Here is a 26,146-nt window from a genome sequence, read left to right as displayed (position 1 = left end):
GAACATAGGTCCCTAAGAGATATGAGACATACAACTTTCCCAAGTCTGGGCTCAGCAAGTGGGACGGGAAGCCAGGAAGAAGTCAGTGGGTATGCTGAACTAAGAGGCACAGAAGAGGGTGCCAGGACAGGATGCACAGGGAGGGGGTCGAGAGAGAGCAGCAGAGGGCCTCTCAAGCAGGCAGCCATGTCACAGCACCGGTGTGACGCAATCCCTGGCAGTGGGGAAAAATCACGGAAAGGACCAGAAGCAGCATGCATCCCTCCCTCACACAGGGCTGGAAGCAGTGCCTGTTCCCACCAGCTGGACCAGAATACCACAGGTGCACAGAGTATGGGCTCTTGCCTCAGGGGTGGGAAGTAACTGGCCCCTGACAAACCACCATTCCACTCCTGCCTAACAAATCTTAAAACAAGATTTAAAAGGATCAAATTGTTTCCAAGTAAGTTAGATGCATCCTGGAACAATAATCAAACTATTTAAAGAAAGAACAAAAACATTAAGTACCTAACCAAAAATTACCATGAATGTCAAGCAGGAAAACTGACCCATTAACTAAGAGCGAACTAGCCAGAACAGTCGACACAGATGTTAACACGAACTGACTAACACATTATAATGGCAATTGTGCACATGCTTCAAAAGTTAGGTAGAAACATGAAAAATACTGAAAAGACCCAAATCGGACTTCTACAGATGAAAACTACAATGTCTGATATTAAAAATATACTTGATGGAATTAACAACAGATTACACATTGTAGAAGACTAATGAACTTGAAGATATACCAGAAACTTTCCAAAATGAAACCAAGAAATAAGAATTTTTAAAAAGGACAGAGGATGGAGTGCCTGGGTGGCTCAGCTGGTTAAGCATCTGCCTTCAGCTCAGGTCATAGTCCCAGGGTCGTGGGATTGAGCCCCACGTCAGGCTCCCTGCTCAGTGGGGAGTCTGCTTTTCCCTCTCCCTCTCCCCCTGCTCGTGCTATCACTCTCTCTCTCTCTCTGTGTCATATAAATAAATAAAATCTTTAAAAGCATATATATATATGTATATATACTAAAAAAAAAAAAAGAAAAAGAACAGAGGATCAGTGAGCTCTGGGACAACTTCAAGGGTCTTAATAGAGGAACAACCAGAGATCAAGAAAGGAAAGAAATGGCTGGGGGGCACTGGGGGGGGGGCAACATTTGAAGAAATTATGGCCCAAATTTCACCAACTCTGGTGAAAACGTTTATAAATCACAGATTGAAGAAGCTCAATGAACACCTACCACAAGAAACACAAAGACTGCTTTTAAGTTACATCGTGATCAAAATGCCCCAAACCACTTATAAAGAAAAAGGGCTTGACCAAAAAAAATCTAACAACAGAGAATTCTGCAGGAAGCAAAAATGAATGTAAACTAAAGATAGTTTCAGATACACAGAAGCTGTAACAATCCATCACAGCAGATCTGCACTACAAGACACATTCAAGTCCTTTAGGTGGAAGCAAAAGGATACCAGAAGGAAGTCTGGATTTACACAAACGAAAGAAGACCACCAGAAGTGGTAACGGTAACTACAGAGCATCCTCCTAACAAGAGCAAAATACACATTCTTCTCAAGGGGAAAGGGAACATGTACTTAAGATGGCCCAGATTCTGGCCCACAGTACAAATCTTAATAAATTTAAAGGGATTCAAGTCATATGAATTACTTCCCATGACTATAAGGAGATTAAATTAGAAAACCAATAAAAGAAAGTTCCCCGGAAAATCCCCAAATATCTGGAAACTAAATACCAGACTTCTAAATTACCCATGGATCAAAGAAAAAAATTAAGAAAGAAATCAGAGATAATTTCGAACTGAATTTTTTTAAAAACCACACCTACAATATACCAGAATTTGTGAGACTGTGCTAACAGAGTACTTTGGAGACTTATGGAAGAAAACAGCTACCCCAGAAAAGAAGAAATGCCTCCCATCAATGAGCTCAGTTTCCATTGTAGACACCAGGGGGAAAAAAAAATCAAACCCCAAGTAACGAAGAGAAAGTTGATTACACAGATCAGAAGAAAACCAAGGAAACAGGAAGGAGAAAAACAATGAAACCAACTACTGGTTCTTTCAGACCATCAACAAAATTGACAAATCTCTACACAGATTCATGGGGGGGATGAATTACCAGTAACAGTAACGAGTTAGGTGACACAGCTACAGATCCTACAGAGGGTGAATAAACACAGTACTATGAGCAATTCTAAGCAACGGAGTTGATACTTTAGATGAAGTGGACTGAATCTTTATAAGACCCAAGTAACTAAAACTGAAACCTGAGCAGCCCTACACGAAAAACAAACTGTAGGGCCACCTGGGTGGCTCAGACAGTTGAGTGTCCGACTTCCGGTTTTGGCTCGGGTCTTGGTCTCATGGTTGTGGGTTCCAGCCCCGCACTAGGTGTGGAGCCTACTTAAAAACAAACAAAAACTGTAGCTGAAAACCTTCCCTCACACAAAACCCTAGGCCCACATGGCTCCACTTCTTCATTTAAAAAAGAAATGATAACCTCTTCCAAAAAACCACATAGGCAGGAATACACTGAAAAGAAAACTACAGACCAACACTCCTCATGAACACAGGTATGGAAATTTTATGCAAAATTCTGGCCAATCTAATCCAACAACTAATCAAAAGTATGTTACATCATGACCCAGTGACGCTTATCCCAGAAATGTAAGGCGGACTGGATACATGAAAAATCACCCTAACACTAAAATTAAAGAAGTATGATCATTGCCACAGATGGAGAAAAAAGCATGACAAATTCCAACAACCACTCCTCTTAAAAACTCTCGGCAAACGTAACAGAAGGGCACCTCATGAACCCGATGACGGTCATGTACCTAAAACCAAAACTAACATTACACTTACTGGTAAAACAGAATGTCTCAGACAGATGTTTGCTCTCATGATCTGTTCACCTTTGTTTTTTTTTTTTTCCCCCAAGATTTTATTTTAAGTAATCCCTACATTCATCGCAGGGCCTGAACTCACAACCCTGTATCAAGAGTCACATACTCCACTGACTGAGCCAGCCAGGTACCCCTCTGTTCAGCTTTGTAATGAAGGCTCTATCCAGGGCAATCAGGCAAGACAAAGAAGTAAGAAGCAAAGAAAGGAAAGAAGAGGCACCGACTGGCTAGGAAATAAAGCTGAATGTATTTACAAATAATATGACGGTCTATGTAGAAGACATGATGGAATCCAAAAACAGTTCCTAAAACTAGTAAGTGAGCTTAGCATGTTTCCAGAGAGTATCAATTTACAAAAATTAATTATATTTCTATATACTATAATAATTCCAAATTAAATTTTAAAAAAAATCACTTACAATAGCACCAAAAAAATATGAAATACTTAAGGATAAGTATTTAAGTACAAAAGATGTGGAAGACCAGTACACTGAAAAGTAAAAAATACAGCCAAGAGAAATTAAAGAAGACCTAACCAAGCGGAGACACCGCACTAAAATGTCAATGTTATCATCGAGCCTTACATCGGAAACCGGGGATGTACTGTATGGTGACTAACATAATAAAAAATCATTAAAAAAAAAAAAAATGTCAATGTTGTCCAGTGGGTCTATAGATTCAATGCAAGCCCAATAAAAACCTCACATTTTGGTGACACTGACCAGGTCATTTTAACTTGTATGGAAATAAAAAGGAACTAGAATAGCCAAAGTATTTTGAAAAAGAACAAAATTGGAAAGCTAACACCACCTGTTTTTAAGACTTACTTACAATAATCACAACAGTGCGGCACTGCTGTGAAAACAGATTTAACAGAGGGATGGAAAAGAAAGACACAGTCCAGAGATAAACTGACACATGTAGGGACAAATGACACCGATGACAACACAAAGATAGCTCAGTGGAAAAGGGGGAGACCTTCCAGCAAACGGTGATACAACAGTTGCATACCTAACACATGGGTTTAAAAAAAAAAAAAAAAAAAAAAAAACCAAAGAAACAACTTTGCTTTGTACCTCACACTATATACAACAATTAACTTAAAATGAGTCATAGACCTTAAAAATGTAAAATTTTAAATTATACAACCTCTGGGAGAACACTTTTATGACTCTGGATTAAGCACAGATTTCTTAGGTACAAAACCAAAAGCAAGACCCACAAAAGAAAAAAGAAAAAAAAAACTAATAAACTAGACTATCTACAAAATTTTAAATTCCTACTTTTCAAAAGATACTGTTAGAAGAACAAAAGACAAGCCACACACTGAGAGAATGTATTTGCAATTATAAATCTGATAAGGGCTTGTGTACAAAACATATAAAGAATTCCCAAAACTCAGTAATAAGACAACCTAATATGAGAATGGGCAGAAGACCTAACAGACCCTTCACCAAAATGGTAAATTCATATAGTAAGATATTTGACACAATTAGTCATTAAGGAAATACAAATTAAAACTACAATAAGATTCAACTACCTACTTTCTGAATGGCTAAAATTAAAAGGCTGATCACATCAAGTATTACTGGGGAAGTGGAACCGCTGGGGCTTCGGTCCACGGCAGATGTGCTTACAGAGGGCACCACTACAGACCACAGTGCTACCATTTCTTGAGAAGATAAACCGACCGGATGATCCAGCTATTCCATTCTTATGTATTTCCCCAAGAGAAATGAAAACATACATCTATTCAAAGTCTTGCCTTATAAGTGTTCTTGGCAGCTTTACTGATAATAGCCCAAACTGGAAACACCCAAATACTCACCACACCACATGAATGGAAAAACTGTGGCTTCTATAAGATGGAGTGGAATACTGCTCAGAAATAAAGAGAAATGACCTATCAATGTTACGACATGAGTGAATCTCAAAATTAGTAAGCCAAGTAAAAGAAGCCTGACAAAAAGAGCACATGCCATAAAAATCTATTTATATAAAATTCTAGGAAACACAAACTAACCTGGAGTGACAGAGAGCGTACCAGTGGTTGCCTGGGGCAGGGAGAGGGCACAGGAAGCTTTTAGTGGTGACAGGTATATTCAGGATTTCGACGGTATTACAGGTGTATGCACATCTTACTAAATCTGGCAGAGAAATCACTGTGGGCAGGAGAAGAGTCTGCAAATCAACTCTATAACTCACTCAACACTGCGCTCCAAACCAGGGAAAACAAAACATACAGAAAAGCAGGGATATACTTCCAATATGTGATGTTTACTGTACATCAATTATCCTTCTTTACTGCTCTACACCTCCAAAAATGAAGAGGACGACAGTGCTAGGGTCTGAGAGAAAACAGAAGGCGCGATATGGCTGTCCAGGAGCTCAGCCACACTGGGCCCCGTGGCAGTACTGTGGGGCTGTGCCAAGCGCCAGCTGGGAGTTTGTGAGACCGAACTCAAGCTGACAGCATTCCATGTACTATGTATTTTGTTCTGCCACCGTCGATCCATTCAGGAACAGAACACGGGAGGCAGAGAACTGATGGAAGGAAGTGACTGAGAACAGGCTCTGGGTGGCAGAGGCAGTGGCAGGAGGGACGCGTGCCAGCAGCCACAGTGAAGGCAAGGTCTTCACAGGGCTGGCCCTTTCAGGGGAAAACCTAACACGGACACAGTGCTGTCCCATGGAAGTCTGCGAGCAACAGGTGAGAGAACGTGTTACCAGACCGCCTCCTGGGGAGACTAGCGCAGCAACGCGGCGGGAAGCTGGGCCTTCTCTAACTCAGGTGTAGCTCCACACAGTCACCTGGGAGACCAAGCACACTCCACATGCATCTGGTCTGCTCGATTCCTGTGAGCCAACTTCAGGGAGTTATTTCTCCCACTCAAACTGCCCCATCCATTCCTTAATGATGCGAGGGTAGCCCACCCCATGGTCTGCTGAGGCTTTACACTGTGGCTGGTCTTTTAGATGCAGGTGGAACCAAAACTGGAGGTGAGCCATCTGTATCCCATCCCACATGCTGGCCCCAAAGAGAACTGCTCTCTTCCCCCTGCTCTTTTTTTCCTTCTAGAATAGCCTTAAAGACTCTCTCCCTTTTTATGAAGAAGCAATTTCTGTAGAGTCTGACTCTCGACTTCAACACTAATGTTCCCTCTCTGCACTTTTATAGACACCCCACCCTACAGTCCACCTTCTGCTTCTCCTACTTAAACCAGACCCACCTTTCAGGAACCGCTCAGATCTCACACTCCCTGCGGCACCTTCCTGACCAGAACACCTCATCTCCATATCCACTTAAGAGGGAATTTCAAGGAGAATCAAAGGAAGCAATGAAAGGCACAATGTTTAGAGAAAGACTTAAGAAGCTAAATTTTAAAACGCAACATAATAAAGCTCACTCCACATAAAAATGAATTCATAAAACAGCTTTACCAGTCTCACTATTTTCAGGCGGAGATTCATGTTCTGAACGATCGAGAGCCAAAGTGCTCACAGCGGTTTGGTCTGACTCCTGAAAATCTGATAGTGCCACATTCTCATGACTTTTGTCCCCATCGCCATCGGCATCCAATCCTGTAATTAGCAATTTTATCCCAAAAGGCAGAATTAGAAGAATAACCTTCTCTTTAAACAAAACAAAAGCTTACAGTTGCAGTTACTTCAATTTTTTTAACTTGATTGGGACAGACCTTGGCTCTTCAATACTGTACTAAACCACGACACAAATTTTAATTAACAATTCCTTTTTTTCAATTCTTTTTTTTTTTTTTTAATTTTAAGTAGGCTCCGCGCCCAATGTGGGGCTTGAGCTCACTACGCCGAGAGCAAGACTTGCATGCTCTACCGACTGAACCAGCAAGGCGCCCCAATTAACAATTTCTTAGAGATGGGTTAAACGGGAACAAAGACAGAGCCTTGAGAGCCAAGTCGCTCCTCATCACAATCATGCTCGTAACTCACCCTCCTGGCCGCAGTCTGTACAAGGGCCCGACGGCTCCTCCCAGTCTGCACTCACACCGCCATCCGCTGCGCTGCCCGCTTCCAAATGCAGCACAGGAGTCCCCCACACTTTCGCATGAGGGTTTAGCTCCGAAACCTTGGCTGTCGGTACCTAGGGGAAAATGTGACAAACGTTTGTATCCCGATTCCAATCAAACACTATTTTACGCATTAATTCATACCTGAAATGCATCTGTGTGAGCGAATTAGGCCAGAAAGGCAGTCTATTTACGTGTACGCTGGGGATGAACTGTGGTGCAAAGTAACAAAAGTTGATACACCAAGCTCAGCTTCATTCACCTTCAGGCTCCTTAGTGCCCACTAAGCGGAAGGCTCTCCAGAAACTGCAAATGAAAGATGAGGTCCCTGGCCTTCATGAACATTCAGTAAATAACTGGGGATCCAACTGTCATCTCTGTTCTAGACACAATTCACAGATTTATAAGTCTGAATAGAATGCAAATGGATAAAATTCTTAAACAAATCTCAAACACTCATATAAGCAAAAGGATATGAACACCCCAAGTCCCTTGGAAGAACAAAGGTCTTCTCACTGGTCCGTCAGACAAGGGCTTGGTACTGCCTCCGCTTTGACCCTGCTCAGGTCCAGGGATCCTGGCCTCCTTTTGCTCCAACGTGCTTGGCACTTCTGCTCCAACTGCTATTTGTCCACGACACTCTACCTGTGTCCACATGCTCATACCTTCATTTCCTTTCGGGATAGGTGAGCTCTTTTCTGACGCACCTAACTACCCCCTGACTTTTCTTCTCTTGCTCACAAACCTCAAGTGGATCCCTGAGTCTAAAGAATCAATGTCCCTGGAGCAGCTGCTCCCCCAACTCATTCCAGTTCATCGTCCCAATTCTGTCAGCAAACCTAGCCAAATCATTTCCCGTTGCCCAGGTAATACAAGCCCTGATACCACCATGCACAGGTCAGAGCTTCCTAGGAAAGGGATAAGGGTCCTGGTCCCAGGAGCCCTCAGGGAATGTCGGGCAGGAGCCCTCACTGGGAGCAGCCTTCCCACATGACCCCCAAGGGCAGATGTTACCCAATACTGTCTCCAGATGTGAAAAGGGTCAGGAAAAATCATGATGAGCCATCGAGGACACATGTGGATTAATAATCTTTAGAAGACACAATACATTCACTCTGGCTGGGGTGATTAAGGCTTGCTTGAGAAACAAAACTCTGACACTGATAGCAGAGGCCCACATGATTAAAACAGAGTATGCACTTTGTTCACACCTAAGAGGTAAGGGAGCCGAACACCACACCCCCAGAACCAGATGCCTAAGTGAGGGACTCTCTGGGATTCTCCTTATGAAGCATGCGTGACAGGGTAAAGAGCAGGGCCCCCCTCCTTCAGGAGTATCACACTCCAGAAGCACTGGTTCTTCAGTCTCCCTTCTTACGGGACATTGAAACTCCCAGTTCGTTTTCAGCGCAGGGTTTGCCTCTCTCCTCCACCCATCTCTCCAGTAAATACTCCCTACTCAGTAAGCGCCAGCCCCGGCACTCAGCAGTCAGGATGGAACGGTGAACAGAGCAGCAGACACAACCCCTGCCCTCCTGAGCAACGACAGCGATGCAGGAGACACTCCCTATTTCACAGACATCACTACCTTCCCTCAGCATTAACACGTTCTCCATCTGTTTGTTTTTTGTTTTGTTTTGAACTCATGCCCCTCTTTCTTTCCTAGTCCAATGCTTTTTCTAACTGGACTCTCCACCATGCAATAACACACATCAAGCTTTCCCACATTACTGTATTCAACCCACTGACGTGGCCCCCTGACCTCAGGTACACACCACACATCCTCTAAGTTCCAACCACCCACGAACACGGGCCTGTCCCACCGTGAGCACCGCCTGCAGCTCCCTGCACTGGGGCATTCCCAACATGGGCTGCACGTCACACCAGGAGTGCAATGCCCGAAAGCAACATCCTCAGAGCCACCGCAGGGCTCACCCTCTACAACCCATGTGTCTTTCCCACTAGCCCATCAAACTCCTGCGTGTCCCCTTTGTTCACCACTGTGTCGCTAGTACCTAGCAGCTCCGACCTCAGTACAGTTATGCCTGAGAAATATGCTGAAGGAATGAGTATTTAATAAAGCAACAACATAAAAAACTGTATTTTCCACTACTGGACAAATTGTGCAAAAGTTTTATGCTACAACTGAATAGAAACCTATCCTTATGTAATTTACTACTTTTTAAGTGGTAAATACTTAAATCCTAAATCCAAGTCAAGTACTTGGGACTTAACACAATTTTAAGCAGTTAAGCAGTATTCAAGTGACACTCTTGTGTGACAAGGGATGAAAGAGTGGAAACAAATACTTAGGAGCTGATGACATGACAACCACCTCGAGTCTGCTAGGTGCCAGGCACATTCCCTGTACCTTCCTGAGCTTCATCATGACAACCCTATGAGGGCTTCACAAAGAAGACCACGGCAGAGAGAGGTTCAGTAACGTGCCCACAAAGATAGTAATTAGAAATCTGTTCTAACACCAGCAAAAACAAAACATTACCAAGTGTGCATTACCTTCGTGTAATTCACATGAAAAATAACTTGTCTTGGTTGTATTTCTTTAAGGTGTCGGTCTTCTCTTGCAGTCATGTGGAACTCTAAGCATCCATCAACAACTCGTTTCACCTGCCTGACTACCTGTCTTATTTTTCCACTGAAAATTCATGGCTAAGCAGTGGTTATTAAAACCAAAAATGAGCTGACCTTAAAAGCCACAGCCTTACGCGATTTTATATAAATGACCAACACCACTCTTTCAAAATACAGCATCCATAAATTCTGACGCTCTAAAGAAACTCTACCCCCCAACACCAGGCTCCATTAAAAAAAGCCCAAAAACCTAACAATTTCATAAATCTGTTTTCTGGACATGAGAAAGAATGGTCCCACTGACACGTTACTGAGTAGGAATCAGAGTAACCAGTATCAGAGAAGGGGACAAGGGAGCTGGGAACTATAAAACAGGTGAGACAGTGGGGGAAGGAAACTTTCAAACTTTTTATTTCAAGTTAGCACAGACTACTCCCAGGGTTGCCACCAAAGAAGTTTAATCATTCAGAGCAATCCACTGGCTTCTGACGTGTCTGTACCTCTGGTTCTTTATCTGCAAAATGGAGTTAACAGCCACCACCTAAGATTGGTATGAACAAAACACCTAGACAAGCACTTTGAAAAATAAAGTTGTGAAAAGAAAGGCACAGCATTAAATGTACTCCAATCAGAGCACCGCCCAGGCATAGGTCACAACTGAAAAGGACGTGCGTATCTCGCGTGAAGGGCAGCACCAGGGCCCGTGTGTGCACTACAAGGGTGAACCAAGCAGATACGCGGGCCGCTTATGTAAACAATTATGGTGTGTACTACTTAAAGGCCTAATTTTGTAGTGTTTTGCCTCCACAACTACTTAAGAAACAAAAGCAATTAACTTGAATGTATGTTAACTCCTTTTGGCAAAAGTCCCAAATGTGGGAATGGAAAGGAGGTTAATGGGTAATTCCCTAAGTTATAGGGTTACACTGATACTTAAGTTCATATAATTGGCATTAACATTTGAACCACATCTATCTCCTTACTACCATCAATCATTTTTCTTGCTTAACGCAACAAAAATCACTAATAATAAACTATCATGGGGCACCTGGGTGGCTCAGTCAGTTAAGCATCTGATTTTGGCTCGGATCATAATCCCAGGGTTCTGGGATTGAGCCCCATGTCAGGCTCCCTGATCAGGGGGAGTCTTCTTGTCCCTCTCCCTCTGCCTCTGCCCCCCCCCCCCCCGCTCATGTGTGCGGGTGTGCGCATTCTCTCTCTTCTCTCAAATAAATAAAATCTTTAATAAAAATTAATAAACTATTATCAAAAAGATTAGAAATAACAAGCGTTGGTGAGGATGCCGACAAGGAATATCGTACACTGTTCGTGGGAATGTAAACTGGCACAGCCACTCTAGAAAACAGTATAGAGGTTCTCAAAAACTGAAAATAGAAACCCATAGGATCCAGCAATCCCACTTCTGGATATTTACCTGAAGAAAACAAAAATACTAATCTGGAAAAAAAAAAATCTGTACCCCATGTTCACTGTAGCATTATTTACAAGAGCCAAGATATGGAGACAACCTAGGTGTCTGCTGATGGATGAATGGACAGAGAAGATGTGGTATATGTACAATGGAATATCACTCAGCCATAAAAAAGAAAAGAATGAAATCTTGCCAGCTGCAATGACACAGATGGAACTACAGGGTATTTTGCTAAGTTAAATAAGTCAGACAAATACCCTATGATCTCATTTATATGTGGAATCTAAAGACAAACAAATAAACCCAGCTCACAGATAGAACAAATTGGTGGCTGCCAGAGGTGGGGGTGGGGTTGGGAAAATGGGTGAACTATTTTTGTTTTTAGTTTAAATAAACTGAATTTATAAATAAATAAACTATTGGTTGAGTCAATGAGAGTCTGCTGTTAGAAGTATGCCTTTCAATTATACATATCCAAAAGGACTACTTTAAGGGCAAGACTAACTTCACGTTTGTTGAATGTTTGTGTTTATCACAGACTATCTAAAAAGATGCTCCACTCAGCTGGTTGCTGCAGTAGCATCTGTGAAGCTTTTTCCAAATGAGCAGGGCCCGAGCACCACGGTCGGAAGCTCTGCAGGTGCTTCTGGCTGACAGGAGACAGACTTCAGAGCCAGTTAAAAGCAGCAAATTTGTAGCAGAGAGCACAGGTTTTGAGTCTTCTCTACTGTCCAAATGTGGCCTTTGTGAAATGACTTTCAAATTCAATGGACAAACGTTTGCTCTGCTCCAACAAGGGGGCTATGAGGAAGGACACGGGCCCAGCAGGGCAGCCCTCAGGACACACAACGTCCACACACGGAAGAAGTCTGCACCAAGCTGTGTGTGACAGCCAGCAGTGCCGGGCTGAGTGCTAGCAAGAGCTGGCACACACACTCTGGCCTAAAGATACCAAACAGTAAACTGAGTCACACTCCCCAGGCTGGAAATGGTCAAGCTGATGCTATAGTAACTCACAGCGTGACACACACAGTCAAATGACGGCCCATTATTTAGAATAAAACCTCGTGGAAGTTAAAAGCAATCACAGTGAAACTCTAGCATTTCACAGCACAATAATAAAACTGATAAAGCATACTTACTAACTGTCCACCTCTATTCTGCCATCCCCAAACAACAGCATCTTCTGCCACTGGTAGCTGATAAGGGAGCTTCTCCATCCAGAACAGAGCGACCTCTAAGTCTGGTGGCTTCCCGGGCAGACGCTCATTAGGTACCTGCTCCTCTTCTAAGGCATCTTTCCCAGCTGGATGAGCCCATGGACAGCTCTCTTGATACTCACTGCAGCCATCGGCCAGTCCTTCAGAAAATGTCTGACTTGCAAACCCTCCCACTGGGTAATAGGCAAGTTCATTCAAAACCTGGGAGTACAATTCCTCTGGGAAGCTCTGCAAATCCCCTCTGGCAGGATTTTCAGGTGTATTTACAGCATCTTCTGTGAGTGGTAAGATATGGTCCCCACAATGTGGTACCGCTATTTCTGCACTGTCACCAGGGACGACAGGAAGGACCTGCAGCACCTCGTGAGCAGGGTCTGGGTATCTGTCCACCTGGGTCACACAGGGATATCCCTCAAGAGTCCCACCTAACTCCATTTCTCTAAAAGTCACCTGTGGACTTCCCACAAAATCCACTCCACTGTTTAATGCAGGTCCATTCAGCATAGGCTTGGCATGTCTTTGCCTGACACGGTACACATGTGTGCTCATCCCACACACGTCGATGTTGTCTCTCTCCCTTCCCTTCCCTGTTGGTGCTGGCTTGCTCGCCCCCAACGTGCCAGCCCCTAAGGCATCAGAACTCTCCTCAGCTGACTCGGACAAAACCTGATCCAGGCCTGCATTTTCACTGCTGTTCACAGACTCTTTCTCTTCTGCTTGTGACCTCTGCTCAGCTGAACGCAAACGCTGGCTTAGAGGTGGTGCAAGATCCAGATGCTCGTGTCTGCAGTCACTCACGGCACAGGTATCATCATTCTCTTCCGTGTGACTGGTTCTGCTACGGGGCTGCCCTATGTTGTCTGACCTACCCCAAGCCTGCACGTCCCAACTGGGCGCTGCCCCGTGGGGTGCTGTGCTTGTTTCCCGGGTAAAGGTGGTTTCAGAGTCTGACTTCACATCTCCTCCATCATTCTTACTGGTCTCTCTGTGACTGGCTTTCAGTGGCTCTTTTCCGGCACTTTCTAATCTTTGCTGGTCACGCTCTGCACTCTTCACACACATTTCATCTTCTGTTTTAAAACCCAGGCCAGCTTCACTTTCTTCTTCAGGGCAGGTGAAAGCAAATGCGGAGGAGATAAAGTTACTCTGAAAACAGCTGGAGACATCAAGAGACTTGCCATATGGGGGCAGTTCCTGGGAGCTTCTGAGCTCCGGGGAGCCCGTTCTTTGGAATACTCTCCCCATGTCTGCCTTGCATGGCATACCAGTTAAATCACAGATCTGTGCTTGGGCCTCACTGGCCCCAGGTTCTGCACACAGGTCTACCTGATGTGAAGATCTCCACTCAAAAGCCCTCTGTCCATGACTCTCTTCTTCAAAAATGCTCATTTTATCCTTATCTTGATAAGATGAACTATTTTCAGATTGCAAAGACAACTGTACTTTGTTTGCAAGCTGGATGCTTCCAGGTTTCAGGCTGCAGACACGCTGCTTCTGCCCCTCGGCCATCGCTGGCCCTAGGAGGTGGTCCGGTCCAGGATCACCAGGTCTGTTAGGGGCTACTTCTTGGAAACTGGCATGAATGGGAAAATGTTCATTTCTAAAGCTCAGGGAAGTGACACACCTTTCCGACCTTAAATGAATCCTATCTAGACTCCGGGGAAGGAGACTACTTTCTGCTCCGCTAACATCGAAACTGAAATAATCATTGTCTTTCAGTGGTCTGACAGAATTATCTTCTCTTTCCTTTTCAGAGTTTAAACTCTGACCTACGCTAGCTGCTACAGCCCCAGATTCACCATTTCTTTCAACTTCTGAAGGGTCGGTAGGTAAATTAAAATGTGAATCACCCATCGGACTTACCTGTTCTAGACTACAGTTCTCGCTTTCTTCAGGGAGGGCACACACACATTCCGGCGAGCCAGTGTCTACGTTACTGTTAAATTCAGGGAGGATGCCCACATTATGGAATGCAGTGCTTTCTGCGGAATCTTTAGGGAACCTGGTATAAGTGTGAACCCTTAAAGACGCAGTCATTAGTTTGAAACCAGGTTTAGTATTTTCCTTAAAAACTTCCTTCATTTCATTCGGACCGGGCATGCCCCGTGGGGAGAGCTCCTCCTGTAGGGCGACTAACTGTCCTGGGCCTTGTGCAGCCTTCGCCGGCGGCCAGGCCCCTCTGCGAATTCCCTCAGAGGTGACAGCTGACCGACTGTCTTCCACGGCAGCTGCTCCACACACGGGGGCACACAGCTCCTCAGCAACACCCAGGCAGTCAGGATCTACGACACAAATGCTGTAAAACTCGCGCTCTCTCGAAGCCCTGAGTGCTTTGTGATCAACACAAACAGGGTGTTCACCCTCCATCTCCCTACCAGACCTATCTGAAGAGTTAGTATCACTACTGCTTTGAACATTTACCGCCACTTCTTTCTCTGTTACGGAGTTTATACGAGTGGCTGGGTAATGGCCGAGATGACTCTGTTCAAGGGCTCCTCCCTGCACGCCCCGGCCAAAAGGCACCAGGACGCGTGAAAGAGGCTCGTCACCTTTGGAACAAACATCTTCAGAGAAACCCCGTTTACTGACAGGGCTCACACGAGTGACCGAGACACCGTCACAGCCCTGCTCAAAAGCAACAATCTCTAAATTCTTATCACTCTCACCTAAACTTTCATACCTAATTAAGAACTGGGATACTGGAGAGGAAACCGAGTCTGAAGACTGCCTCAGCCCCAGACCCTGCTGCTGCCCTGGCCTCACAAAAGCCCTTGTCCACAGATTAGCTCCGGCAGCTGCCCCGCTGCCTCCATGTCCAACACTGTGAAGCTCCTCACCTTCAAGGGTATCAAATAAGGAAGACAAAGCTTTACTTATCTTGTTCTCTGACTCCGCCTCCTCCACAGATTTCGGCAACAGGCCATCTTTTTCATTGTCACTGTCACTACTTAATTCCTTGCTGAAGCAACAACCCATGTTCAAAAGTTCAAAAGCTCACAGAACCATGCCTGGCGTGTTCTGAGCCTCCGCAAGTGCATCTCACGCTAACTTGCTATGATTTCTGACGAGAAGCCGACACCCAGATACCAAAAATAACCCCTTGCACAGCAGTCACATGTCCCTGCCACTCAAATCCCAAACCCAAACCACAACAGGCCCTGCCGAACAGCCATCCTCCTCCACGCACTAAAACCAAACAGCACGTGGAACCCAAAGACTCAGAAGAACGACAGATAATTTTCATAGTATTTCTCCTATTCTCATAAACTCAATGAAAAAGAAATCCCTACAATTGTTATCCCAGCCAGAAAGAACAAGACTACATTTTAGACTCCTGCGTTTTCCACAGTGTTTCAGCGTTCTCTGAATTACATATCATGGGAAGGGGGCAACCAAAGAAGTTAGCATGTATATTTCCCAAGGAGAAGCAACAATAAAGATGTGTTCTTTAGAACGTATAGACAAGTTATACTTGTAGCTCATTTTCTGCTCTGAGAATGAAGTCTGTGGGTACAGAGGAGTAACTGCGAGGCACGACACTGCAATGGTGCCCATTAGGGACCCACGTGGGGATGTTTACGGTGAATGGCACATCGTCTGGGATTTGCTTTGGAACACCCCAGCAAGTAAAGAAGTAAATACATACATAACATTTTTTTGAAAGTGTGTGTGTAGAGGGAAGGAAGCGATAACATAAAAGTAACAAAATGGGGGGGGGGTGACTCCTCAAGTCACCACAGGCCCACAGAGTTTACTTTATTATTCTAACTTGCACGGATGTCTAAAAATTCTAAGACAAAGGAAAGAGCAAAAGAGAAAAAAAGAAAATCAAAACCCACCAGGCCAGTAACAGGAAGTCCCTCAAAAGCTCCCAAAATCCCTCCTGGTCCAGGTTATCTGTTCAGGTGTGAGGCTAAGTTTGTGTTTACTACATGCATAAGCTCTGGCAAATCATCTAATCTCTCAGTTTTCTCATTTGTAAAATGGGGCCAACAACAGCTATTTTAAAGAGTTGTCATTGAAGACATTACGTAAAATACTCGGAACAGAACTTTAATACCCCTCCAAAGTCCTCACACTCTGGCCCCAGCCCACCTCTAGAATCACCTCTTACTCTATAATGCCATCCTCCTTACCCTCTCTATTTCATCCAAAGAACCCAACCAAACAACCCCAGCGTGGGCTGCATTTGCTCAAACCTTCGGTCATGTCTCCTAGCCATGCTTTCCCAATCTCACCATCCTTTGTAAGGTCATCCCTCCCAACTGTGCAAGATGATGGTCTCCTACCCCCACATGCCGGTTACTCTTCATGCCTCCAGGAAAGCATGCTAACAGCAAGTCTTAGCGCCTGTACCATCAACTACTCAAACCTGTAGTGGCCTCGGAATCTGCAGAAGCTCTAAAAGGATTAAAAGATGCAAACACAGGGATGCCTGCGTGGCTTAGTCAGTTAAGTGCCCAACTTTTGATTTCAGCTCAGGTCATAATCTCAAGGTCATGGGATCGAGCCCTGCATCAGGCCCCACGCTCAGCGTGCAGTCTGCTTGTCCCTCTCCCTCTGCTCCTCCCCGTGCTCATGCACACTCTCTCACACTCTCAAACAAATTAATTTAATTTAATTTAAAAAGATGCAGGGGCGCCTGGGTGGCACAGTGGTTAAGCGTCTGCCTTCGGCTCAGGGCGTGATCCCCGCGTAATGGGATCGAGCCCCACATCAGGCTCCTCTGCTATGAGCCTGCTTCTTCCTCTCCCGCTCCCCCTGCTTGTGTTCCCACTCTCGCTGGCTGTCTCTATCTCTGTCGAATAAATAAATAAAATCTTTTAAAAAATAAATAAATAAAAAGATGCAAACACAAAATCTTAAATTTGCACATAAGTTTAGGAGCACAGCAGCACCATGTGACAATACTTAAATTACCTGCTCTGATGAGAAAAGAGTTGAACTTAAAATGTCCCAAATTCACTCATGCCTGGTGAGGCCCAAGCAACACCAGGTATGCCACAGAAACAAACCAGCAAAAGTTGTGGGCAAGTTGTTCACGTGGCGTTCAGCAGCTCAAGCTGTGGTAAACTCAAAGAAACTCTGGGTAACTAGTACCACAAGCACCTGGCGATGTAGCTTTACTTCCAACAAAACATCACCTGCTAGACTGAATGTCATTAATTTGCATTTTATTAGTTTGGGCACTGAAGTTTTATATTTGTGTAAAAATTACATGCATTAGGGTTTATCAGTAGTTCTCTATTATTAGAATAACAATTTAATAACAACTTAGAAAAAGTTCTCATTTAAAAGGTTACAAAAGGTCAAGCAAAATGGTGAACTAAAAGCAGGTCCAAGCTTTCGTTCCCCTCAGAAATATCAAGAAAACAACCAAAAGGGACACCTGGGTGGCTCAGTAGGTTAAGCATCTCTCTTCAGCTCAGGTCATGGTCCCAGGGTCCTGGGATCGAGTCCTGCATCGGGCTCCCAGCTCAGCGGGGAGTCTGCTTCTCCCTCTCCCCCCTGCTAGTACTTGCACTCTCGCTCTCTCACGTAAATAAAATCTTTAAAAATAAAAAAAAATTAAAAGTTTAAAATAAAAAAAAGATGGAGCGCCTGGGTGGCTCAGTTGTTAAATGTCTCCCTTCGACTCAGGTCATGATCCCAGGGTCCTGGGATCGAGCCCCGCATCGGGCTCCCTGCTCAGCGGGAAGCCTGCTTCTCCCTCCCCCTCTGCTTGTGTTCCCTCTCACGCTGTGTCTCTGTCAAATAAATAAAATCTTTAAAATAAAATAAAATAAAATAAAATAAAATAAAATAAAATAAAATAAAATAAAATAAAAACCATCTGAAGCCCACAAAAGCTACGGTGAAACTCTTTGGGAAATCAGCCATGTATATGGGAAATTCCGAAAGCCACATCCAGGCAAGACAGATGCTCAAAACAGTCCTGAGAAGACCTTAGGCTTTCACCTTGGGTTGGTTAATGAGGTAATCAGTGAGGGACTGTCTCAGAACAGAGCCTGTCTATGAAGACTGGGAAGGGTAGTTGTATTCTCTCTCCTGTCTTCTTCGGGGAGGAGGGGATCTGGACTGTCTGTTTCAGTTCATGGCATTAGCAGAAATCTCTGTCAAAGTATTAGCTGAATACAAGCTAAAGGAACAGAGACTTCAATGAACACATATGACAAGGAGCAGTCTTTACAAAAATAATTTGGAAAAGTCTCAAAACAATAAGATATTCTATACATTATAAATAAAATCAAATGCCCAGTTCTCAGCAACAACAACAAAAAAAAAAAATCACAAGGCATACAAAGAAACAGGAAAACACAACTCATTCAAAAGAACAAAATTCACTGTCCTTTGGAAAGCTCAGACATGGAAAGCTCAGTCCTTTTACTCCACAAAGACTTTAAAACAACATTCTTAAATATACTCAAAGAGCAAAGGAAAAACATGGACAAGGAACTAAGGTTAATCAGTAAAACGATATATGAACAAAATGAGAATACCAACAAAGAGATAGGCATTTATAAAAACAACCAAACAAATATTCTGGAGCTGAACAGTAAGTTACTGAACTGAAAAATTCACTAAAGGGGTTCAACAGCAGACTTGGATAGGCAGAAGAATCAGCAAATTTGAACAGGGGACAAATGAAATTATCCAGAAGAGTAAAAGAAAAAAACAGAGAAAAGTTGAGTGGAGCCTAAAGAGCTTATGGGACACCATCTATGTCCCATATAGACAAACACTCATCGTGGGAGTCCCAGCAGAGGAAGGGCAAGAGAGAATACCTGAAGAAAGAGTGGCCAGAAACTTCCCAATTTGGATGAATACACAAATTTACAAATCCACAATCTCAACAAACTTCAAGTAGGACAAACACAAAGAGACCCACACCAAGACACATTACATTGATCAAACTGTTGAAAAACAATCAATCTTGAAAGCAGCAAGAAAAAAGTTACTTGTCAGGTACAAGAGCTCTTCAATAAGAGTATCAGCCAGTTTATCATTAGAACCCTTACAGGCTAAGAAGGCAGGGGCGGATACCGTTGAAGCACTGAAAGAAAAAACTGTCCATTGAGAATTCCTTCCTCAGCAAAACTGAAGAAGAAATTAAAACATTCTCAGATAAAAGCTGAAGTAGTTTGTTAACACGGGTCTGCCCCAGAAGAGAGGCTAAAGGAGTCCTTCAGGCTGAAATGAAAAAACATGACACAGTAACTCAAAGCTGTATGAAGACATAAAGCTCCCTGATAAAGATGAATACATGGACAATTACAAAAGCTAGGACTACTGTAATTTTAATTTACTGCTCCACTTTTTATTTTCTAGAGAATTTAAAAGGCAAGTGCATAAAAATAACTATAAATCTACATTACTGGGCACACAGTAATAAAGATGTAATTTGTGACACCAGTAACAAAAAGGAGGGGGAGAATTTTACAGGAGTACAGTTTTTGTGTGCTATTAAAGTAGGAATCAATTTAAATTAGGCAGTTATAACTTTTGGATGTTATATGTAATTCCTATGGTTACCAGATACATGATTAGATAAAGGTAAGTTCTTAAACAACTAAACTATCAATTATGCCATGCTGATATTAATGAAAATTTTCAATTTAGGTAAAGTATACCTTGCAAAGAAGTATCAATAAAGTACATTACACGGTTCCTGCCCTTATGGGTCTTAAAACTCCTCAGAGAAAACTAAGACATTTAAAACATTTATAAAAAATGATATAGAACATAATTTCTTAAATAAATTTTAACCAAATTTATAGAAGTAATACAGGTGATTAGAAAAGGATCAATGAAAAGTTATAGCCAAGAATGCCCTTACAGGACATAAAATCTGTCAAGATAAGCAAAAAATTATAGAGGAAAAAAAAAGGATTAGAGTTGATTTTATTCCAATTAATAACTCAGTTACTTTTCAATTATATAACCCTAATCCATATTTACAATAGTTTTAACGGTTTTTTCTATATAATAAATTTTTAAAATAATAAAACATCTATTTGTTTACTTCCAACTTCAAACATCTCAGGCTCCAAATTCTCCACTGAGGTCCAACTGGCCCCACCTGCCCACTTCACTGCTTGCTTGAATTTCTACCAGGTGGACTTCCCCTCCAGAAACCTTTACTTCTCCAATTTTTTCCATCTCAAAATAAATGAAAACTCTATTCATCAAGTTGTTCAACTATCCCTGATTTATCTTTCCCTCACCCCAACCTCTACATCCAATCCACAACTTGGTGTGGTTAAATCCACCTCCAAAATAATTTGAAATCCATTCGCTTTCTTTGCTCACTACAATCTATTATATATAAAAACATATCGAGGCCAAAATAATCTCCCAAAAATGTAAGTCATGCTATTCCCCACCTAAAATCCTCCACCTTTATCCCAAATTAATTTCATCCACTCAGACACAATTCAAATCGGTTTTTGTCTGGGGTATTATTTTCTACTTGTTTCTTTATTTAAATGAAATAAAAGATACCAAAGAGGAGGTATCTCATCTTGAGTTTGGACTCTGAAGTCAGGTTGCCGGGATTCAAATCATGGTTCTGCCACTCTGTAGTTAAGTAATCTTGGGGAAATTACTTAAGCCTCGCTGGGTCTCAGCTTCCTCTAGCTAAAGATCAATTTTCTGATGCTCACTGATTGGCTAGGGTTGTAAAGAGTTACTACTCGGTAAGTTTTTTTGGGGGGGGCTGTATAATAAATATGAATAATATTACCACTGGATAAATGCAAAGCTGCTCCTGAATTAGTCAGGCATTTATTTGGGAATCTCTACGGAAATTCTACTCACACCATATCCAGCTCAGGGGAAAGGCTGAACCTTCAACAGACTGCTTCCTAAATCAGACTGCTAGACACGCTCACTCAGCCACTGGAACACCTGCAGCTGCCAACCCAACGACCACACCCACACACTCAGGCGCACCATGAATGATGCCAGCTAGAAAGATTTTCAGAGCAATGCCATTTATAATAGCAGGAAAGAAATAAACAATATAAATGTCCCCAAACCAAATGGCTAAAGAACGACAGCACTGCAACATAAAGAAAATACCACAATGGCAAGGAAATACATAGATGAAATCACGCCATGTGGGAAAAGATGAGGTGAAATATATATATGTTGATTACAGCTACATAAAAATGTGTGTACTCTTTCCCTTTCCTGTAAAGATGCTCAAGTTTGTTGTAAATAAAGCTTTATTAAAGAACACACACACTATAAGCCCAGATGTCTCTCAGGGTACCTTCTAGCTCTAGTATTTAATGATCCTATGAAAACCTAAGTGTGCGGCACCCTGTTAACACTGGCAAATAGCACATCCACACTGTATGAAACCTCAAATCAGAGATGGGATGTGCCCAAGGGACACCAAGGGCACTAAAGATCAAGGCCGGACTAAGAACTTGCTACATCGGGTCTATTATAGGACGTTAACTCTTAAAAGTGACAAAGAAAGCATGTGTAGGCAGTACTAGTTGCAAATTATTTCTGTACAGAAGTGAAATCCTGAATTCTGGCTCAAGTGTTTCAATTCTTTTCTAGATAGGTCTTATCTCAATACTTAGGAATAAAGTAATAAAACAGGCAAAAAAACCCCCAAAGAATCCAAAATCTAGTTTTTAGCCCTACAATACATTTTAAAAAGATGGCTGAACATTATGTTGGATTGTAAATCAACCATGAGGAGGAGGAAGACTGGCCCTAAAAAAAAATTTTTTTTTTGATGATTTCTGCTTAATTTCCCTCTTAGATTATTAAAGATCTTATATTTGGATCTTAAATTACTTAAAATATTATAAAATTCATTTTAAAAAATCAATGTAAAATACAATATACAAAAAAACCGTACACATGTAATAACAACAATGAAATAACAATAGTTTGGAGGAAATCTTTCATTTTTAAAAATTCCACCTTACTAAAATGAGGATGAGCAATCCAGTCCCTCCTTCAATTTCTACATGAACTGTTTGCCATTTGGGGGAAATTTACTCTAAGTTTTGTAAGATTACTTCAGAAGTGGTTTTTGTTTGTTTGTTTTTTAAATTGTGCCAGGTTTATAAGATTACTTAGAAGCCCGCCAAGCTAAGTTTGGAGTGGCTCCAAATGCCCCTGACGTACTCGTATGCACAGGAGCTAAGGCAAGTGTTAAACACCAACGGATCTCCATTTCCTTACTCTTTCATTAGCCACAGCTAAAACGTGAAACCAATCTTCTTAGTAAAAGCTTACTATGACTTGTGTACTTTAAAGAACAGAGGCTTTCAAAATGTAGAGCTAATCATATACAGTCAAGACATTACCAGTGGACCATTAAGAGCACTGTGGTTGAGTATCGGACCCTACGTGAACCCGGGGCACACCGCGTCTGTAGAACCAGACATGCAGCACACACAGAAGTCAGAGGAGGACGTACAGTACTGAACACCTCCAACCCAGGGGGGCTCCCCCGCCACCACCTCCCGCACCCTCCGTTGGGAAACAACAACATTTTCTAATTTTGTTACAATAAATATTTGTTGTAAGGCAGTTATTTGTGAGCCTCAGCTGCAACTGGTCTGCAAGTGAATTACCTGACTCAAAGCTGGGATGGAGCTTGTCTGAGAAGTGGTTTGAGATATGGGACCATTCATCTGTAAAATTGGAAACATCGAACACAACATCATTACAATGTAAAGCAGCATTTTCAAACAACAGTAATTTAACACAAACAAAACCCACTGAGAAAAACACATTTTTACATGACAAATAATATTCAGAAAGATGTAGGAGCCTTGAAACTTAAAATATGTAAAATTCTGACCACCATAAGCAAAACTCCTTGTAGTTTCAATGAAGAAAATTAATAAAAATCTGCTTTGCTTGATGTGCTAAAATCTTTTTAAAAGCAGTCAAAAAACTATTTTACAATCCTAATTCTTTAAATGCATTATCAGTACAACAAGTGTAATGTTACTACAGTATTTATAAATCACTGCATTTTTCTTGGTGATTTAAACTCCAAAAGTTTTTAAGTGTCTAGAGATATGTGTTTTCTCTCTCACCTACTACTGACAGCTTCCTCTACTACTAAGCTCCCCATAAACTTATTCAGAATATAACACCTACATTCAGGTTGTGAGATATGCCAGAGTTACTACTTTGATTTACTTATTAAATCCAACACAGCGTCTGTGATCAGAAGAAGAGGAGAGTGAGGCACCAGGCCAATTCTGGCCTCGACCCATACTCACCAGATGAGCGCTGTCTTTCCCTTCCTGGACTCGCTGGCCCTGCGGTTCAGCCACGACCTTAGTGTCCTGATCAGAAGTCATGAGCTGTTTACTTTGTGGCTGCACTGGGAGAAGCTGAGTAGCAACTGTGGAGTGCTGTAAAACAACAAAGGACCATACATCAGTAACCTGAAGTACACAATACAATGGGTTCTTAAAATTAAGTTACTAGGAAGTCTTAAAATTCTCAGGTTTTCCAGGACATGTGTTTATCCCTCTGGAGTCTAAGTAGCTTATTTATTTATTTACTTATTTATTTATTTTTAATTTGGGCTCCACGCCCAGCATGGAGCCCAACGCAGCGCTTGAACTCATGACCCTGAGATCAAGAGCCCAGCAGAGCTCAAGAGCCAACCGCCCAGCCGACTGAGCCACCCAGGAGCCCCCGTAGTCTTAGTTTAAAGAAATCTACCCTTAGGGGCGCCTGGGTGGCTCAGTCAGTTAAGCGTCTGACTTCAGTTCAGGTCATGATCTCGGGGTCCTGGGACTGAGCCCCATGTCAGGCTCCCTGCTCAGCGGGGTGCCTGCTTCTTCCTCTCCCCACTGCTGTGCTCTCTTGAACGCACTCTTTCTCTCTCAGATAAATAAATAAAATCTTAAAAAAAAAATCTGCCCATAATTTACACCTTTATACTAACCCAAGAATATACTAAGACTAGAAATCATGTGCTAACACATATAAACCCACTCATGCCCAGAAAACCATTTTTTTTAAAAACAGAAAATTATAAAATTAACAGAACTCCAATTTGTGATTCGATGAATCCCAAATTTTATATATATCGTTTGACTGGCCCCATTAATTGCATTTTGTTCCAGGACAACAATTTTAAAGAGAAATAAACAGTAATTAGTTGAAAAGGAATCCCTTCAAAATCCGGACCCACACAAACCAAAAACCACCTCAAGACAGCAGGATCAGTGCTGCAAAGCGGGTTTTTCAAAGCAGTGGCTCAGCTCAACAGTTAAGAGACCGAACTTCAAACAAGAGATCTCATTTGATTTTCCCAAACAGCGTAAGTAATAACTCTTGTTCATTACAGACAACAATACTCATGATTTCATGCGATCAGCAAGAGAAGCAGGGTTTCCAGACACCCAGGGCTGACCTGTGGTGTTTCCCTCTTTCTGCAGCAAGCTGCGCTGCCTCACAGCACCCCTAGGACTGGCTTTAATCCAGGTCTCTCTCAGGCTCTTCTGAAAACACAGCATCCACATGCCAGATACGGAGATTTAAAAGCTAGCTATTTCTGTCTCACAAGGAAACCATGCAGATTTTTGGTTCCTACGATGGTGCTCCCTACTCTCAATAACCTGCTTATGATAAATTCCCAAAACCCTTGTTAATGAAATAATCTGATGATCAAAGGTAATCTCATCCAACAGTCAACTCTATCATCAGACACAAAAGCAAACAATCACTTACGTGCTATTTGACAGGTTTGACAATATAAACTGCCACAAGAGAAGAAACGCTTGAAACAAATCAGTTTCACAGAGGTCAACGTCTTCCAAAATACAGGACGAGTACAGGTGTTAAACTCTATGAGTTTGCAATATGTGAAACTATCACAGAAACGGACATCAAGGGTGAAGCATCTGCCTTCGGCTCAGGTCATGATCACGGGGTCCCTGCTCAGCTGGGAGTCTGCTTCTCCCTCTCCCTCAACTCCTCCTCCCACTGCTTCTCTTCCCCCCCCCCCCGCCCACCAAATAAATAAATAAAACCTTGGTGGGGGGGACAGACGGACACCGACTCTCCCCAAACACCAAATCCAGAAAATGATGTCATGGGATGCTAACTAGACCAAGTCACAGAAGATGTTGCAGACACTTTTGTCACTATGAACTTCTAGATTTGTAAGACTCTCAAAGAAAAAAATGTTTGGTTAAAAACAAGGTAAGACAGCCAAACGGGGAAAAATTCAACTGTAAGAATCCTTTATTACAACTACTACCTATATTTTTTCAGTCAGAGATTCTGTGCCTCCTGATAGAACTAGCAGCAAGGCCAGGAAGTGGTCTTGCAAAACAAACAAACACACAAACAATATTCACACACCCAGGATGTGGTCTTATTACAAACTTACAGCAAACAGGAGTGCTGCGGATCGCGGGGGTGTGGAATATTTGGACAAGCAGCATGGCTTCCTCACCATGAAAGGACCCATGACGCTCATACTGGCCCAATCACGGCTTTACTTGGTTTGTCGGCTTTATTCGATCGAAACAAATGACAAACAGGGAAGCAGTACCAACGGATACTTGATGGTGTCAAAGAAGGACTGCGTTTTCTAAGATGTGAGAACGACGCTGTGGTTATCTTTAATTAAAAAAAAAAAGAGGCTTTATAGAGTTGCATATTGAAATATTTACAGGGACAATAACACGATGTCTGGAATTTTCCTCAAAATAATATGTGGGGCAGAGACATGGGAGTTCATATTTGTTCCCCTTGGAAGAGGGGTATGCGAATTCATGACTTAATCCAGTCTACTTATGCATGCCTGAAATGTTCTATGACGAAAGGTTAAAAAGGTAGCATGGCAGTGTCCTAGTACAAAAGCCTGGTCTGCCCCAGGCCTACAAACAAG

General features: G+C 42.6%; 1 protein-coding gene across 2 annotated transcripts in view; it reads right to left on the bottom strand.

The window, feature by feature from the left end:
- The window catches only part of LARP4B (La ribonucleoprotein 4B), an 88,747-nt gene that overhangs the window by 40,434 nt on the left and 22,167 nt on the right, over positions 1 to 26,146 (bottom strand). The window contains exons 2-5 of one of the 2 annotated variants that reach the window (XM_045812965.2): positions 23,514 to 23,648; positions 22,854 to 22,913; positions 6,929 to 7,079; positions 6,401 to 6,541 (exon numbers count right to left, since the gene is read on the bottom strand). In XM_045812965.2, coding sequence (XP_045668921.1) covers positions 6,401 to 6,541; positions 6,929 to 7,079; positions 22,854 to 22,913; positions 23,514 to 23,594 — 433 coding nt within the window. In that variant the 5' untranslated portion in view covers positions 23,595 to 23,648. Of the gene's footprint in view, positions 1 to 6,400; positions 6,542 to 6,928; positions 7,080 to 12,171; positions 18,049 to 22,853; positions 22,914 to 23,513; positions 23,649 to 26,146 lie in introns of those variants that run through there. The other variant, XM_045812964.2, reaches the window with a different exon arrangement.

This window comes from Ursus americanus, chromosome 31 (assembly GCF_024610735.1).
Source record: "Ursus americanus isolate L20-20 chromosome 31, mUrsAme1.1.p, whole genome shotgun sequence".
NCBI lineage: Eukaryota > Metazoa > Chordata > Mammalia > Carnivora > Ursidae > Ursus > Ursus americanus.
This window is presented reverse-complemented; position numbering and strand designations above follow the sequence as displayed.